Source organism: Carassius carassius, chromosome 22, assembly GCF_963082965.1.
Source record: "Carassius carassius chromosome 22, fCarCar2.1, whole genome shotgun sequence".
NCBI lineage: Eukaryota > Metazoa > Chordata > Actinopteri > Cypriniformes > Cyprinidae > Carassius > Carassius carassius.
Genome location: NC_081776.1, coordinates 4,730,041 through 4,743,873, shown reverse-complemented (window position 1 = coordinate 4,743,873; position 13,833 = coordinate 4,730,041). Strand labels below are relative to the sequence as shown.

At 40.1% G+C, this 13,833-nt stretch overlaps 1 protein-coding gene across 1 annotated transcript in view; it reads left to right on the top strand.

The window, feature by feature from the left end:
* The window catches only part of LOC132098747 (serine/threonine-protein kinase WNK1-like), an 87,545-nt gene that overhangs the window by 38,466 nt on the left and 35,246 nt on the right, over window positions 1-13,833 (top strand). Inside the window, exons 3-4 of the mRNA XM_059504902.1 lie at window positions 10,778-10,950; window positions 13,239-13,459. Of these exons, the coding sequence (XP_059360885.1) occupies window positions 10,778-10,950; window positions 13,239-13,459 (394 nt within the window). The remainder of the gene's footprint in view (window positions 1-10,777; window positions 10,951-13,238; window positions 13,460-13,833) is intronic.

Here is a 13,833-nt window from a genome sequence, read left to right as displayed (position 1 = left end):
ATGTGATAAATGCAGGGAAATAGTTAGGCTGACAGAGAAGATTTCAGAATTAGAGACACGCATCCAAACTTTAATTGAGGACAGTAAGAATGTTAGGACTCTAGATATGGCTTTGGATGCATCTAGCTCAGGGATTCCTGTACATTGTTCGGTTCCGGCAACAGAGCCCCTGCAGCAGGGCAACTGGGTGACAGTGAGGCAGCGTAGTAGTGGGTCAAAACACTGCTATTCTGTTCCGATCAAAACATTAAACAGGTTCCCCCTTACTCAGTGATGCACCCACTGAGAAACCTGATGAAAGTGCTCTAGTTATTTGTGATTCTATTGTATGGAACGTGAATATAGAGACACCAGCCACCATAGTCACCGGGAGCCAGAGCGCCTGACATCTTGGCAAATTTAAAAGTGCTGGCTAATGCTAAACGTAAATACAGTAAGATTGTTATTCATGCCTGCGCTAATGATGTTCGACTTCCCAAGTCGGAGATCACTAAAAATAACATTAAAGAGGTGTGTGAACTTGCAAGCACGATGTCAGACACTGTAATATGCTCTGGTCCCCTCCCTGCTTACCGTGGTGATGAGATGCATAGCAGATTGTCATCACTCAATGGCTGGATGTCTAAGTGGTGCCCACAGAATAACATAGGTTTCATAGACAATTGGACGAGCTTTTGGGGCAGACCTCACCTGTTGAAAAGAGATGGTCTTTATCCCTCCTGGGGTGGCGCCACTCTTCTCTCTAGAAATATGGCAAATAGTCTTAGAGTTTATACTTGACTAACTGGGGCCCAGGTCATGAAGCAGACAGACTGGCTAAACCGACCATCGGCTAGCTGCCTCCCGTCACAGAGGTCAGTTAACTCTCAGCACATAGAGACTCTTTCACCTAGATATCACACTATAGAGACTGTGTCTGTTCCCCGAACTAGAAAAAACAAAAAACGTCCAAACCAAGTTAAGATTAATAATTTAATTGAGGTTCAACAAATAAAAAACAGATGCAATATGGATAAACAAATGATAAAGCTTGGCTTATTGAATATCAGATCCCTTTCTACGAAAACACCTTTTGTAAATAATATGATCACTGTTCATAATATAGATGTACTCTGTTTGACAGAAACCTGGCTAAAACCTGATGATTACATTATTTTAAATGAGTCCCCCCCCCCCCCCCCCCCCCAAGATTACTGTTATAAACATGAGCCGCGTCTAAAAGGCAAAGGGGGAGGTGTTGCTTCAATTTATAACAACGTTTTCAGGATTTCTCAGAGGGCAGGCTTCAAGTATAACTCGTTTGAAGTAATGGTGCTTCATATAACATTATCCAGAGAAACAAATGTTAATGATAAATCCCCTGTTATTTTTGTACTGGCTACTGTATACAGGCCACCAGGTCACCATACAGACTTTATTAAAGAGTTTGGTGATTTTACATCTGAGTTAGTTCTGGCTGCAGATAAAGTTTTAATAGTTGGTGATTTTAATATCCATGTTGATAATGAAAAAGATGCATTGGGATCAGCATTTATAGGCATTCTGAACTCTATTGGGGTTAGACAACACGTTTCAGGACCTACTCATTGTCAAAATCATACTCTAGATTTAATACTGTCACATGGAATTGATGTTGATAGTGTTGAAATTATTTAGCCAAGTGATGATATCTCAGATCATTATTTAGTTCTGTGCAAACTTCATATAGCCAAAATTGTAAATTCTACTTCTTGTTACAAGTATGGAAGAACCATCACTTCTACCACAAAAGACTGCTTTTTAAGTTATCTTCCTGATGTATCCAAATTCCTTAGCATATCCAAAACCTCAGAACAACTTGATGATGTAACAGAAACTGTGGACTCTCTCTTTTCTATCACTTTAAATACAGTTACTCCTTTACGCTTAAGGAAGGTTTAGGAAAACAGTTTGACACCATGGTATAATGAGCATACTCGCACCCTAAAGAGAGCAGCCCGAAAAATGGAGCTCAGCTGGAGGAAAACAAAACTAGAGGTATTTCGTATTGCTTTGCGGGAAAGTAACCTATCCTACAGAAAAGCATTAAAAACTGCTAGATCCGATTACTTTTCTTCTCTTTTAGAAGAAAACAAACATAACCCCAGGTATTTATTCAATACTTGGCTCAATTAAAGAAAAATAAAGCCTCAACAAGTGTTGATATTTCCCAACACCACAGCAGTAATGACTTTATGAACTACAACCCGAATTCCAGAAAAGTTGGGACGTTTTTTAAATTTTAATAAAATGAAAACTAAAAGACTTTCAAATCACATGAGCCAATATTTTATTCACAATAGAACATAGATAACATAGCAAATGTTTAAACTGAGAAAGTTTACAATTTTATGCACAAAATGAGCTCATTTCAATTTTGATTTCTGCTACAGGTCTCAAAATAGTTGGGACGGGGCATGTTTACCATGGTGTAGCATCTCCTTTTTTTTTCAAAACAGTTTGAAGACGTCTGGGCATTGAGGCTATGAGTTGCTGGAGTTTTGCTGTTGGAATTTGGTCCCATTCTTGCCTTATATAGATTTCCAGCTGCTGAAGAGTTCGTGGTCGTCTTTGACGTATTTTTCGTTTAATGATGCACCAAATGTTCTCTATAGGTGAAAGATCTGGACTGCAGGCAGGCCAGGTTAGCACCCGGACTCTTCTACGACGAAGCCATGCTGTTGTTATAGCTGCAGTATGTGGTTTTGCATTGTCCTGCTGAAATAAACAAGGCCTTCCCTGAAATAGACGTTGTTTGGAGGGAAGCATATGTTGCTCTAAAACCTTTATATACCTTTCAGCATTCACAGAGCCTTCCAAAACATGCAAGCTGCCCATACCGTATGCACTTATGCACCCCCATACCATCAGAGATGCTTGCTTTGGAACTGAACGCTAATAACATGCTGGAAGGTCTCCCTCCTCTTTAGCCCGGAGGACACCGCGTCCGTGATTTGAACAAGAATGTCAAATTTGGACTCGTCTGACCATAAAACACTATTCCACTTTGAAATAGTCCATTTTAAATTAGAGATGTTCCGATACCCTTTTTCTCTTCCCGATACCGATTCCGATACCTGGGCTCAGGGTATCGGCCGATACCGAGTACTGATCCGATACCTGGGTGTGTATCTGTATATACAGCTGTATATACTACTAGCCCTGTGTAAATTTCTAGAATTATTTTATGGTGTGCTCCAGACTTATCCCTTGATAAAACATGAACAAATACATGGTTAACTACTGTATTTATTACAGTATTTTTATTATCTGACATGAATTTGACAGTAATATTATTTAATTTCTTAAGCGAAAAAGAACTTCAAATGCAGCCAAAAATCTAACACCGCAAACTAAAAAAGGTATTTTAGTATTTTAGTTTTACAATATTGGTGTATAAAAAACTGCAACAAATAAGTCTAGGAATATAAAAAATTCTATATTAATCAGATAATCTCTTTACAACAAGACAAGTAAAAAACAAGCAACCGTCTAGGCATAATTATTATTATTAATAGAGACGTATTATTACTACATAGAGACGTAGCTAAATCTACTGTAGGCTACAACAGTAGCTTAATATATTGTCAATTTACTCGCCATGAAGATCTTTGAGTGTCTGTGTTTATGATATGACAGTTTTCTCAAATGAAACGTTAAATTCTCATGAAGTGACGGTTTATGCGTTCAAGTCCTCATATAGTGACACACGGCAGAGGCCACAAAACGGCGAGCTCCCGTGCATCTGCGCATGTCTCCCACAGAGATGTAGACTTTGCAGGAGTAATATTTAAATAGTATTTTGCAGTTTAATATTCACAGACACTAGTATATATATTCGGCTACAGTCTGGAGCCCTGCGCTTAGACTAACACGGAAGCGACTGAACGCAGCTGCGGGTAACGAATATACTCAAACTTACTACCGGTTCTACAGAGACGCTGGTATCATCACATTTTAAAATTTTCAGCACCGTCTTGGTCCCTAGTCGCCGTTTTACTGTCTGGTTGGTCCAGTCTGAAATACTGCTAAACAGCGGACATACTGCTAACCACTGATCTATAATATAGAAGCGGCTTCACTGTCTGTTGGCAGTTTAGAACGCGATGAGCGATCCAGTCATATATAGATCAGTGCTGCTAACGCGTTTTCATTTCTTCTTCGCTGCTCTACACAGGGGTTGCTTGTGGCATTACAGCACAACGTCCTGTGTTTGCAATGCATTCTGAGCAGCGAAGAAGAACCGTGCAGCGGTTAGGCAAAGCTAGCATTCATAACTAGGTCTTGAAAATGGTATCGGATCGGTATATGGGTTCATGTACTCGCCGATGCCGATGCCAGAATTTGTTGTGGTATCGGAGATATTTCCGATACTAGTATCGGAATCGGAACAACTCTATTTTAAATGAGCCTTGGCCCACAGGACACGACGGCGCTTCTGGACCATGTTCACATATGGCTTCCTTTTTGCATGATAGAGCTTTAGTTGGCATCTGCTGATGGCACGGCGGATTGTGATTACCGACAGTGGTTTCTGAAAGTATTCCTGGGCCCATTTAGTTATGTCATTGACACAATCATGCCGATGAGTGATGCAGTGTCGTCTGAGAGCCCGAAGACCACGGGCATCCAATAAAGGTCTCCGGCCTTGTCCCTTACGCACAGAGATTTCTACAGTTTCTTTGAATCTTTTGATGATGTTATGCACGGTAGATGATGAGATTTGCAAAGCCTTTGCAATTTGACGTTGAGGAACATTGTTTTTAAAGTTTTCCACAATTTTTTTACGCAGTCTTTCACAGATTGGAGAGCCTCTGCCCATCTTTACTTCTGAGAGACTCTGCTTCTCTAAGACAAAGCTTTTATAGGTAATCATGTTACAGACCTGATATCAATTAACTTAATTAATCACTAGATGTTCTCCCAGCTGAATCTTTTCAAAACTGCTTGCTTTTTTAGCCATTTGTTGCCCCTGTGCCAACTTTTTTGAGACCTGTAGCAGGCATTAAATTTTAAATGAGTTAATTAAGTGGATAAAAGTGTAAAATTTCTCAGTTTAAACATTTGCTACGTTATCTATGTTCTATTGTGAATAAAATATTGGCTCATGTGATTTGAAATTCCTTTAGTTTTCATTTTATTAAAATTTTAAAAACGTCCCAACTTTTCCGGAATTCGGGTTGTACTTTACTTCTAAAATCGATACTATTAGAGATAAAATTGCTACCATTCAGCCGTCAGCTACAGTATCACATCAGACAGTGCACTATAGACCCCCTGAGGAACAGTTCCACTCATTCTCTACTATAGGAGAGGAAGAATTGTATAAACTTGTTAAATCATCTAAACCAACAACATGTATGTTAGACCCATGTTATACCATCTAAGCTCCTAAAAGAGGTGCTTCCAGAAGTCATAGATCCTCTTCTGACTATTATTAATTCCTCATTGTCATTAGGATATGTCCCCAAAACCTTCAAACTGGCTGTTATTAAGCCTCTCATCAAAAAACCACAACTTGACCCCAAAGAACTAGTTAATTATAGACCAATCTCGAATCTCCTTTTTCTGTCCAAGATACTAGAAAAGGTGGTATCCTCACAATTATATTCCTTCTTAGAGAAAAATGGTATATGTGAGGATTTCCAGTCAGGATTTAGACCGTATCATAGTACCGAGTAGCTCTCCTTAGAGTTACAAATGATCTGCTCTTATCATCTGATCGTGGGTGTATCTCTCTATTAGTTTTATTGGATCTTAGTGCTGCGTTTGACACAATTGACCACAACATTCTTTTGCATAGACTTGAAAACTTTGTTGGCATCAATGGAAGTGCATTAGCATGGTTTAAATCGTACTTATATGACCGCCATCAGTTTGTAGCAGTGAATGAAGATGTATCATATCGATCACAAGTGCAGTATGGAGTACCTCAAGGCTCAGTACTAGGACCGCTACTCTTCACGCTTTATGTTACCCTTGGAAGATATCATCAGGAAACATGGTGTTAGCTTTCACTGTTATGCTGATGATACTCAGCTCTATATTTCTTCGCGGCCCGGTGAAACACACCAATTTAAAAAACTAATGGAATGCATAGTCGATATAAAAAACTGGATGACGAGTAATTTCTTACTGCTAAATTCTGAAAAAACAGAGATGTTAATTATAGGACCTAAAAACTCTGCTTGTAATAACCTAGAACACTGTCTAAGACTTGATGGTTGCTCTGTCAATTCTTCGTCATCAGTTAGGAACCTAGGTGTGCTATTTGATCGCAATCTTTCCTTAGAAAGCCACGTTTCAAGCATTTGTAAAACGGCATCTTTCCATCTCAAAAATATATCTAAATTACGACCTATTCTCTCAATGTCAAATGCATAAATGTTAATCCATGCATTTATCAAGGTTAGATTATTGTAATGCTTTATTGGGTGGTTGTTCTGCACGCTTAGTAAACAAACTACAGCTAGTCCAAAATGCAGCAGCACGAGTTCTTACTAGAACCAGGAAGTATGACCATATTAGCCCGTTCCTGTCAACACTGCACTGGCTCCCTATCAAACATCGTATAGATTTTAAAATATTGATTATTACTTATAAAGCCCTGAATGGTTTTGCACCTCAGTATTTGAATGAGCTCCTTTTACATTATAATCCTCTACGTCCGCTACGTTCTCAAAACTCAGGCAATTTGATAATACCTCGAATATCAAAATCAACTGCGGGCGGCAGATCCTTTTCCTATTTGGCGCCTAAACTCTAGAATAACCTACCTAACATTGTTCGGGAGGCAGACACACTCTTGCAGTTTAAATCTAGATTAAAGACCCATCTCTTTAACCTGGTTTACACATAACATACTAATATGCTTTTAATATCCAAATCCGTAAAAGGATTTTTAGGCTGCATTAATTAGGTAAACTGGAACCGGAAACACTTCCCATAACACCCTATGTATTTGCTACATCATTAGAAGAATGGCATCTACGCTAATATTTGTCTGTTTCTCTCTTATTCCGAGGTCACCGTAGTAGTCCAGATCAGAGGGTCACTGCAGTCACCCGGATCCAGTACGTATCCAGACCAGATGGTGGATCAACAGCACCTAGAAAGGACCTCTACTGCCCTGAAAGACAGCGGAGACCAGGACAACTAGAGCCCCAGATACAGATCCCCTGTAAAGACCTTGTCTCAGAGGACCACCAGGACAAGACCACAGGAAACAGATGATTCTTCTGCACAATTTGACTTTGCTGCAGCCTGGAATTGAACTACTGGTTTTGTCTGGTCAGAGGAGAACTGGCCCCCCAACTGAGCCTGGTTTCTCCCAAGGTTTTTTTCTCCATTCTGTCACCGATGGAGTTTCGGTTCCTTGCCTCTGGCTTGCTTAGTTGGGGTCACTTCATCTACAGCGATATCGTTGACTTGATTGTTGACACTATTTAACTGAACAGAGATGACATCACTGAATTCAATGATGAACTGCCTTTAAATATCATTTTGCATTATTGACACACTGTTTTCCTAATGAATGTTGTTCAGTTGCTTTGACGCAATGTATTTTGTTTAAAGCACTATATAAATAAAGGAGACTTGACTTGACTTGAACTGTCTGTGCACAAGCTCACGTGACTGGCTAAGCAGTACTAGAGTTAAAAGCTGATCTGTTTGGCTGTGAATTAGTTAATAGATAAGAAGGGCACATATGCTGTCTCTTTCACGCCTACATACCCTACATTCAAAAGTTTGAAAAAGGGTTGTTTTTGAAAGAAATTGAGGCTTATTTTCATAAAGGCAGCATTTCATCAATAAAAAAAATTCAGAAACATTACTAATTATTGAATTTACTGTTTTATAATACAGTCTTTTAACTTTTGAAGACCCATTTTCAGCTACCAAGAATTCACCCTTTCACCCTCTAAGAAAATATTCTGACATTCTATCTCTCCTCTTTAATGAAGTGATAACTGTAAACATGGGTATCTCGGGTTTTCTAAAAATCTTTAATTCTCTCTAGGGCTGCACAATAAATCGCATGCGATATTTAATGCGCATCTAAGTAAAGCCGGTTCTGTAATCAGTGGTAACCCTGACAAGCTACGCAAAACCACAATCATATTTTGCACATATTTTGCATAGCTTGTCAGTGAACAATGGTTCTGTGTAGTTAATGCTGCTCCATGTGAAAGCGCGCAGGTGATGGAGATTTACAGCTGATTACAGAAGCGGCTTTACTGACAAATTCTCTCTGTTTATATATGCAGTAGGGCTGCACAAATAATTGAATTTCTAATCGCGATTATAATTATGGATGTCACAATTAGGATATTGTTCAGAGCGGCAATTAGTCTTTCAAAGTCCATTTATGTTATTTTTCTTGCTTAAGATGTTTCTTTCCTTGGACAAGTTATCTTAAGGATGATTTTAGTTTTAGTATAACATTATAATACCAGTTATATTTATTTATTTACTTTTTGTATTTAAAGAAGAAACCAATTCAATGTATACTTCACATTTGAGGCTTAATACTATATAAAAAAGCAATAGGTTTTTTCAGTTAGTGTTTTCAGCTTATTTTCGTCTCAAAATATGGCATGTGGTTTCTTCAAAGAGGCGTATAAACAACATTCAATGTAAATTGTGCTAATCCTAATTAATAATCACAATTACATTTTCAAGAGAATAATCAACAATTATGATTTTTTTTTCGTAGCCTCCACTTGCAAGGGTATCCCTGTCTAATTTGTCTGTTTTATGTAGTTAAACCTACAGTGAGATATCCGTTTAAGCTGTGTTTACTCCTGTAATCAAACCTTCAGTTATTTTCATCACATGATTGAGAAGAGCACCTGTGTTTTTATTTTGGGAAGTGGGTGCTAAAAATGATGCTTGCAGTTTGCCAAGACAAGCATGCATGAGGTGCCAAAGTTAAACTCATCACTTCCCTTACTCTCTCACACGCTCATGCTCGCCCACTCACTCACACTTGTTTATTCTTCCTGTGTCTTATCAGTCTGAGTGAATGCAAAATCTCCATTGAAGATTTTGAGATTTTGATCTCCATCTCCATTTTCTTTTTGCCTCAGACCAGAAGACAGACTAGCAGAGCTGCAACCCTCTTCCTTTGTCCTGTGTTATCAGCCATTTATTAGATTATCTACAGACTCAGTGAGATGGGAAATAAGATGACCTCTGTTTGCAGAGAGGAGACTCAGAACACTGCCTACCTTAAAGTTTGGCTTTAAAATGTGGTCTGGGTGCCCAAAATCATATTGTACACAAGTACATGAATGCTTCCATGCTCAATTTTGCACCCAAAGTGGCGCTGAAGTGGGCATTAGCATGAACTGCCTCCTTCTATTGTCACTTTATTTTTCAGGTCAACTGCTGTTGGAGCAAGAGCTTGAAGAGAACCTTGCTGAGCAAGTTAGTTAATGTCAGTTAAACTGTCAGCATGTTCATACCTAACTAACTGAATGTCACCACAGTATGCAAGTACGCACAACAGGAGTGCATTGGCCAAGCATTTGCGTACGACTATGTGTTTTCAGCATTTTCTCACTCTGATTTGCCCTCTCCATCATGGTTCTTTTCTGCTCTCATTGCACTGCACCCCAGTCAATAGTGTTTACTTTTCATTCCCCAATCTAAGGCTGAATCTCTTTGTCTTTCTCTCTCTCTATCTCCATTGTCGTTTGGGATTAGTTGTACTTAATGGGTTGCAGATGCCTGCTGCTAGTACAGTTGTTAGTGCATTTGGGAAATGAATGACTCTGTCTGCATTAATGTGGAGAAAGAATGCCACCGTCAGTATTCTAGAATGACACCGAATACACTGGTTGCAGAAAGCCAGAGAATCTATAGGTGTCTTCACTGAACTCTTAATTTTTTTTAGCTTTTATAAGATGCATGTAGCAATTTTTCCACCAGGTATGCAGGCAAAGTCTTTTGCAGAATAGAATAAGCCCTCACGTAATATACGTGATTTAAGAGCTTGGTTTGTGTAAAAGTAGGCCACAGAAAAGTGGCCTTTTTTCCACAAAGTGCCACTGTATTAATTCATCACTGGTGGTTGCTGGAGCAATTATAATAATGATTAATGATCAGGCTTGCGCACACTGTTTAAACTGCTGATAACAGCCCAGCTTGACCGGAAAAAGGAACTTTGACATCAACGCTTGGAAACCCACATGCGCAGGGAGGTGCGTTCCATCCAAAAACCCAGACACTGTTGTGATTGGGCAGGTCAGGCTCCCCTGGATAGAATATTAGAGTTTTTTGGGGTGGGTCAGAAAGTCAGGGGAGATGATGTAGTGTTGTTTTCCGTGACCGGTCATGTTGAACCAGTTGCAACTTGCACCTAGCTTTTGCCGTTTATTTATCTCATAGGTGCATTTTGTGTGTGGTCCGTACAGGGATTAAGCACAAGATAAGAGTGTTTAAACTGGACGAGACTGGTCTCCTCCTGTGCTTTATGTTTTGTCTATGCAGGCTCTTTTGGAGGGCTGGCAGGAATCTGGGGTCGGGTTACGTTATTTAAGTTTGAGTGGACCCCCTTTAGTTCCCTCATGGGCCATAGTGGTTTAACATAAATCCATGGCATTTGATTTAAAGCACATCTGTAATACTTACCCCTAAGTGTATCGGTTCAGAAATTATTAACATGCAATAAACGGTTGCTAAGTATGGTTTCCATCACATTTAAGTAAAATGGGTGGCTAAAAGGTATATATTTCTTCTGTTCTTATCCTTGCAGGATCGAAAGCTGTCGAAATCAGAGCGCACGCGCTTCAAGGAAGAGGCCGGCATGTTGAAAGGTCTGCAGCACCCAAACATTGTGCGTTTTTACGACTCATGGGAGTCGCCCTCCAAAGGCCGCAAGTGCATTGTGCTGGTCACAGAGCTCATGACGTCAGGAACCCTAAAAACGTGAGTAAAGATCATCTGGTCCACTTTCATATTATATTGTCTGTCCATCATAATACTGCTTAATGAATGGTTAAATGCAGAATTCAGCAAAAGTGTGTGCTTGATAGCATTATGGTATTATGTAAATGATTGTTAACACTTGCATAAAGTGTTTCACAGGTTTTTCATTGTCACATTTTTTCCAGTTCACAGCATCCGCTGCAGTTAATTTTGCATTGTAATACTGCATTCAAATGTAACAAGATGGCCTTTCAAACATGCTTTTCACCAGGCTCATGTCCATCACCATCAGCAGACCATCCACAGAGGCTGTGATTATCTGTTACAAAACACAGTCACAATAGAGCGATTGAGTGAGAACTGTTACCAGAATGATCGCAGGGGTGAGACACACATTGTGGGTACTGAACAGATGCAGGAGCTATAGTGAGATTAACCACAAACTGGACCAGCAGCCCCCTCCTGTGGATGTGTGGGCTCTGACACCCACCACCCCCCAGTCCCCATATAGACCCACTTAAATACTAGTACATGACTATGGTACCATTCTTCCTTTTACCACCTCCCAAAGCAGTTCATAGAAATGTAGCATACAGACGTATTAGATTTTCATGAAAATAAATAAATAAATAACTGCTGATTCATGCACATGAAGACGTCACCAAGAAACCAATAAATTATGCATAATTTGTTGTTAGTTTCCAGAACACATAAAAAGGAGTCCCACAAAGATCCATCATCCACAGAGCCTCAGTCACACACAATTAGTTATCTCTCACATGGCTCACAACAACAGGAACACCACCATTACTGCCAGGAGAGAAAGACAGTGGAGGAGACATGGGGAGATGAGCGAAAAAGGAAAAATGAGAAACAATGTCAGGCTTGATTTGTGTTCATCAGCCCTGGCATCCCAGCAGTGTGTGGCGTTCTGCATGGCTGCTCCTCGACCGCAAAGATAAACAATTATCAAACGGAGCATCCTACTGACACAGCCATGCCTAAACTACTCTTCGCTCTCATATTTGTCTGGGTCACCATAGACATAACTGCCCAGATGGGTTTTGTCCCTCACCCTGCCCGTGTCCTCACATAAAATACCTTTTAAACTTTCTAGTCCGACATTTTGAAAATAATCATACTGTTCACATTATTCAAACTGCTGCTCCGTGACAGTAGTCGATCTGAAAGAGAAATCTGACAATCAAAATGTATAATATTTTCTTGAATGTTTCAGGCCTTTGACTTATTGACAGTGTTTTAAATGACTGTAATATTTCAAGAAGTGCTGAGAGAGTTGTAAGAGTAGCTGGAGAACAGCCTGTTGGGACCCTCTGGGAGCCACTGGGTGTGTTGAGTGATAAGACAGGTTTGAATCAGGCTTTGTTGCTCTCCCCCGTATCGCCTCAGGACTTACCCTTGGCTCCATTCCCACCTGTCAGTCAGCCACTACACTCCATCAAAGCCGCCCTGTACCACCACCCACCTAAGAGATAATCTCTTTACACAAAAACGCTCTTCTAATATCACTTCTCGTGCTGGCTGCCATTTTTCTTTTACAATGAGAAGAGGAAAAGGAAGAGGAAAGGATTAAACTTCTGAAGCACAATTACTGTTATCCATAAACAGATATTTATTTGTTCAGTTATCTGATTCAAACAGGTAGGAGAGCAAACGGTGTTTCAGATTAAAATAAAGTCCCATCCCCTAACAAATGAGTCAATTGTGCTACTGTATACGTTTTGTTTTGCTTGTGAGCTTGTGCTCATCTTCGCCTAGGGCATTATGGGGCAAAGGGTACCCAGCTCCCTGTGTATTGGTGCTTGAACTGAGTAGATTGTTGTAATGACGATTATAAGGCCAAATTCTGGCTATGGCTTGGCTCCAAGATTTGATTAGGCCAAGCTAATCTAACGAATGTTCTGTTCCGCCGCCTTCATATGGGGTTGTCCTCTCTTCTAACTGGGACTCATAGAAGAGAATTCAACGGTCCATAAGGATGCTTTCAACACCCAGACCCATCATTGTGTAATCATTTAATTCTCCCTGATCCTTGGACCCCTGGACTGAAATGAGATCTTGTTGAGTAGAGAGTTTTCTAATTATATTTCATTCTCCTCATGGTTTCATTGGTTGAAACGGTCTATGCAAAATGGGAACGCCAAACCAGAGACCTGTAGACATCTATTATCTTCTGTTGATACATCTGTTGCTTGTTTTTACTCCGTCAAGGTCCAGTGAAGAAGAACATGGCGATAATTCTCAACTCTAATGTCTTTGTTCCTTAGGTATCTTAAGCGCTTCAAGGTTATGAAGATAAAGGTGTTGCGGAGCTGGTGCCGGCAAATTCTGAAGGGCCTGCATTTCCTCCACACCAGGGCTCCTCCCATCATTCACCGGGACCTTAAGTGTGACAACATCTTTATCACCGGTCCCACCGGCTCCGTTAAGATCGGTGATCTGGGCTTGGCCACCCTCAAGCGCTCTTCATTCGCTAAGAGTGTCATAGGTACGACCCAGCGCTAAAACATTCTTGCTTTCCCCACCTCCCAAGTCAGTTCACCATGGCATATACAATATAAAATATGTATCATGTCACTGCTTGTCTTTTCAATGATGAGGTGAAATTGGGAAGATGGGGCATTTGCTGTCAGTTACGCTCAGATATTTAAGGCATGCTGTAGCTCTGAGCTACACTGTTCAAGTTAGACCACAGTTTTTCCAGACAGCCAAGGACACAAGTTTAATTTGGGGTAGAGACGGGGGAAACCCAGAGGAGAACTTATTACGAACTGGGGGAACACCTTTAGATCCTGCTGTTTCCCATCTGAAACTAATTGGCCTGTAAACGGTTCTTTTTTGGTTCTATTAACAAATAGCAGT